Consider the following 5,445-nt stretch of genomic DNA (forward strand, 5'->3'; position numbering starts at 1 on the left):
AAATTGTACAACAACTTTTGTGGTCCTATTTCTTCTCTTACCCTTGGGAAAATAAAAATTGGGGGCGGTAAGTTAATTTTTGTGAAAAAATATGATTTTTTATTTTTACGGTTCTACATTATAAACTTCTGTGAAGCACTTGGTGGGTCAAAGTGCTCACCACACATCTAGATAAGTTCCTTAAGGGGTCTACTTTCCAAAATGGTGTCACTTTTGGGGGGTTTCAATGTTTAGGCACATCAGGGGCTCTTCAAACGAAACATGGCGTCCCATCTCAATTCCAGTCAATTTTGCATTGAAAAGTCAAATGGCGCTCCTTCGCTTCCGAGCTCTGCCATGCGCCCAAACAGTGGTTTACCCCCACATGTGGGGTATTGTCATGCTCAGGACAAATTGTACAACAATGTTTGGGGTCTATTTTCTCCTGTTACCCTTGGTAAAATTAAACAAATTGGAGCTGAATTAAATTTTTTGTGAAAAAAAGTTAAATCTTCATTTTTATTTAAACATTCAAAAAATTCCTGTGAAGCACCAGAAGGGTTAATAAACTTCTTGAATATGGTTTTGAGCACCTTGAGGGGTGTAGTTTTTAGAATGGTGTCACACTTGGGTATTTTCTATCATATAGACCCCTCAAAATGACTTCAAATGAGATGTGGTCCCTAAAAAAAAATGGTGTTGTAGAAATGAGAAATTGCTGGTCAATTTTTAACCCTTATAACTCCCTAACAAAAAAAAATTTTGGTTCCAAAATTGTGCTGATGTAAAGTAGACATGTGGGAAATGTTACTTATTAAGTATTTTGTGTGACATATCTCTGTGATTTAATTGCATAAAAATTCAAAGTTGGAAAATTGTGAAATTTTCATAATTTTCGCCAAATTTCCATTTTTTTCACAAATAAACGCAGGTACTATCAAAGAATTTTTACCATTGTCATGAAGTACAATATGTCATGAGAAAACATTGTCAGAATCACTGGGATCCGTTGAAGCGTTCCAGAGTTATAACCTCACAAAGGGACAGTGGTCAGAATTGTAAAAATTGGCCCGGTCATTAACGTGCAAACCACCCTTGGGGGTAAAGGGGTTAACTGCAGAATTAAATTTTTTTTTGGGTTGCTGTAACTCCAACCAAAGCCTGTGATATGAAGCACTGGAAATGTTGTATGTATCCCAAAATAATACCCGCAAAAATGTCATTTCACAACGTTAAAAAAAAACAAGCTCTCAACCCAGTGCTATCCATGGAAAAATGAAAAGGTGACAGGTCTCAGAAAATGGCGACAAAATTTTTTAAACATATTTTACATCATTTAAAAAAATAAAAATAAATAACCTCCTACAAGTTTGGTATCTCTGTAATGGTTCTGACCTGAAGAATCGTGTTTCTATGTTATTCCAATGGGATCGATTCATCACACATTTGTGGAGTAAAAGCTTTGAAAAGAAGCAAAATTTTTGCACAATGTGGAATTGTGTAAAAATGGTGCAAATTTGGCCGTTTTCATGCTAGTTTCAATCAGCTCTGCCAAAATTGGTGCAACTGGGATGTGGTGTTGTCGTTCCTGCCCATCAAATTAATCAAAAGTGCCACGTTGCTACTGGACTGGAGTAGCATTTCTGACGCATGGTGGTGAACGCCACTTAGTAGTGGTACCAAATTCATTAACTGTCGTGCGCCTCTCAATGAATTTGGCACCTTCTTCTGCTGCAAGACTGGTGTAGACTATTGATGAATCGGTCTCATTGAATGCAATTAAATAATTAAATTGTAATTTTTTTTCACAATTTCACCCCATGTGGGATTTTATTCCCAATCTTTCAGTACATTACATGGTGAAGTCAATGGCCTCATGGCTCTTGGACCAAGGGGAGGAGAAAGAAAGAAAGAGCAAAAAATGGTGACTTTTCAGCCCTGCTCTTGAGGCTAGTGTTGCAGTCTGGTTTTTTAGTGCATCCTTAGCTTGAGGGAATGCTCCATTCCACAAAAAATATAGTTTTCACTACTTGGACAACTCCTTTTTAAACTCCTGAGTCCTCTGAGTAACAGAAAAGCTTATACTTGGAGTACATTAACAAGAGGTTGTCCATGTAGTTGACAACACCTATGGACCTTATGGAGATAGATATTCCAGGAACTCACTTAGGCTCTGTTTATATTTTAGTTTTGCCTTACATTAGAGACAGACGTTCAAAGTCTTCCCATGCCATACCATCAACAGAAGACCTGAGTCGAAGGCAGTGGTCTGGGAGTATAGGCTGAATATTTACTCCTATTGTAAAAAATATAATGTCATATGGACACATATAACATTAACATCCTGTGACAGTATCAATCCATTTTTTTTTCCCAAGACATGTCACACCATTTATCTTGAGATTTGTCGAGTTGAAAGGAAAAGTAAGAACACATCTGTAGATAGATAAAGGAGGCACGAAAGAGAACATGTTTACCTCCCTGGAAGAAAGCTAATTTAATAATTCACATACTTTTTCATGAATCCCAGTAAAACATCATAAATTAGTTGGATGTCCTTATTCTGAATCACCACCACCAGTGGAATAAATATTCAAATTTATTGAATATTTTTTGAGATGAAGGAATCGATTTGCAGGATCCTGGTTCAGAGGCCAGGTAAGTATTTCATAGCCACTGGATCAAAGCCCTGGGAGCTGACTCCCACCTGCCGTTGTCTCCTGCTTCTCTTTTGATTAGATGTCATCTGTGCATCACACCACAGTGATGGTGGTTTACTAGGCTCCTGCTAGGAGTGCATTTGTCATCAGACAGGTTTTGGGAAGGCTATATTCTTATGGTATGTGTTTTTTTTTTATTTTCCTTTGTTAGCCCTCCACTAGGCTGGCTAACCAAAATAGGAACCATAGAAACAGTGAGGTAAGAGATGGTTAGGAGCACTCCCATATGACCTGGCCACTGGACTAGGGTCCTGAGATTTACATAGGCTTCAATTCCTCCTTTTAATATCTGCTATGTCTGCCAAATACATGGCCCTCTAATGTGCTTTTTATCTCTTGGTTTCTCAGACTGTAGACAATAGGATTGAACATGGGGGTGACCACAGTATATAACAGAGACAAGATCTTATTAAGGTTCAGTGAGGAAACACTAGTGGGTACCACGTATACGGCAAATAGTGTTCCATAATACAAGGATACTACAGTTAGATGTGAGCTGCAGGTGGAGAAAGCCTTCTGCCTTCCAGAGGTGGTTGAAATCCGTACAATGCTCATGAAGATGGAGATGTAGCTTCCCAATATGAACAGAAATGGAAACAGCACTACGGGGATGGAGCACACATATATTTCGATTTTTATGATAGCAGTATCTGAGCAAGAAAGTTCCAGAAGAGGAGCCACATCACAAAAGAAATGGTCGATCACGTTGGATCCACAGAACTGGAGCCTACAGATCAGGAAAAGTGAAGTCAAGCTAATGACTAAGCTAAGGAACCAAGAAGAAGACACAAGAAAAACTTGAAGACTTGAATTCATCATCGCTGCGTACCGTAATGGATTGCATATGGCCACGTAGCGATCAAAGGACATGACTGTGAGAAGAAATGACTCCGTAGTTGCTAAGAAACCAAAAACATGATACTGGGCGATGCAGCCTGCGACGGACAACCTGCTGCCTTCCTGTAGTATCACCCGCAGCATGTTTGGTAAGATGTTGGAGGCAAACACTGTGTCACAGAAGGACAATTGGCTGAGAAAAATGTACATAGGAGATCGGAGAAGGTTACTGAGCAGAACCAAAGTGATGATCAGGAGGTTTCCACCCAACGATACAACATAAACTAGGAGGAGCAATGAAAATAGAAGAAACTTAAAAGCATGAAGGTTCTGGAATCCTAAGAGGAGGAACTCGACAACTGCTGTTTGATTGTTCACACTCATGGATGCGGCTGTAATGGGAAAAGAACAAAAAGTAGTTTCATATAAAAAAAAATACTGGTGTCATATTAAACATTACTATGCAGTTAACGTAAATGGCGTGGGTTCAGAGAACAACGTAAAAAGAAAATAGAAAATGCTGGAGAATGGATTATGAAAAAAAAAGAATTGTAATTATATGTATGGATAAATTCTAGCTTAAAGCATATCCCCTTAAGGCAACAAAAAAAGGCCTAACATACAGGAGCGTCGAAAAAAGCTAAAAGGAGCAAATTGAATAAAAGAAACTTAAAAACATGACGGTTTCCAAATCCTAATGTAACAATCATGGGTTTGGACCCACTGTGCGACGGGCCCAGGTTACTCTGGAAGTTGTTAGTAAGTGTCTACTGGGTACTCAGTAGAGCCTCTGATGGTGAGAATAGGCTGGGCCGCCTGAAGACACCAGGTAGGACACGGCAGTCCCCAAGACTGCAGCAGCTAACCAGAGAGTAAAAGACTTGGTTACAGGTGGATGAGACAAAAGTGTGGTCAGATGGTCTGAGATTGGGGCAAACAGCACAGGCTCAGAGTTAGTAGCCGAGGTCAGGAGTGGAGAGATCAGGATAAAAGAGAAGGCAGGTCAATTCAATAACAGGTGAGACAAAACAGGAATAAGTGAATGCAGGAAGTTGAGTCGGAGCTACTAAGAACCTAAGTTCAGGTGAGGAATGGAAGGTGGAGTTGCCTGACATATCAACTGCTGGCGGGTGAAATAAATATTGAACACATCACCAATTTTCTAAGTAAATATATTTCTTAAGATGCTATTGACATGAAATTCTCACCAGATGTCGGTAACAACCTATCCAATCCACACATGCAAAGAAATCAAACCATAGATGTCCATAAATTACGTGTAATAAAGAGAAATGACTCAGGGAAAGAGTATTGAACACGCTTCCTGAAATGTAATTTATATTTTCTACAGAAGCCTTTGTTTGTGATGACAGTTTAAGGGTATGTGCACACGTTGCGGATTTACTGTGGATCCGCAGCGTTTTTTTCCGCGCAGAAACGCTGCAGATATGCAAAGTGATTTACAGTACAATGTACATCAATAGGAAAAAAAATGCTGTGCTATTGGTGCAGAAAATTCCGCACAGAAAACGCAACGATCTGAATGGCCAAAGACATAGACTCATTCAGACCAGCAGGCATAGGAAATCCCACCATGACATCCTTAAGGGCTTCAGAGAGACCTTTTCTGAAAATAGCTGCGAGCGCACCTTCATTCCATTGAGTGAGTTCGGACCACTTTCTAAATTTCTGACAATATACCTCTATCTCATCCTGACCCTGACACAGAGCCAGCAAATTTTTCTCTGCCTGATCCACTGAATTAGGCTCATCGTACAGCAATCCGAGCGCCAGGAAAAACGCATCAACATTACTCAATGCAGGATCTCCTGGCGCAAGGGAAAATGCCCAGTCTTGAGGGTCGCCACGCAAAAAAGAAATAATAATTCTCACTTGTTGAACTGGGTCA

The 5,445-nt window shown here is 39.7% G+C and overlaps 1 protein-coding gene across 1 annotated transcript; it reads right to left on the bottom strand.

The window, feature by feature from the left end:
- Positions 1 to 2,981: 2,981 nt before the first annotated feature.
- LOC138680701 (olfactory receptor 5G29-like) lies at positions 2,982 to 3,920 on the bottom strand. The gene has a single exon (XM_069768012.1). The coding sequence runs from the start codon at positions 3,918 to 3,920 to the stop codon at positions 2,982 to 2,984; it is 939 nt and encodes a 312-aa protein (XP_069624113.1).
- Between the last annotated feature and the right edge of the window lie 1,525 nt (positions 3,921 to 5,445).

The sequence above is a fragment of the Ranitomeya imitator genome, chromosome 1 (genome assembly GCF_032444005.1).
Source record: "Ranitomeya imitator isolate aRanImi1 chromosome 1, aRanImi1.pri, whole genome shotgun sequence".
NCBI classification, from domain to species: Eukaryota; Metazoa; Chordata; class Amphibia; order Anura; family Dendrobatidae; genus Ranitomeya; species Ranitomeya imitator.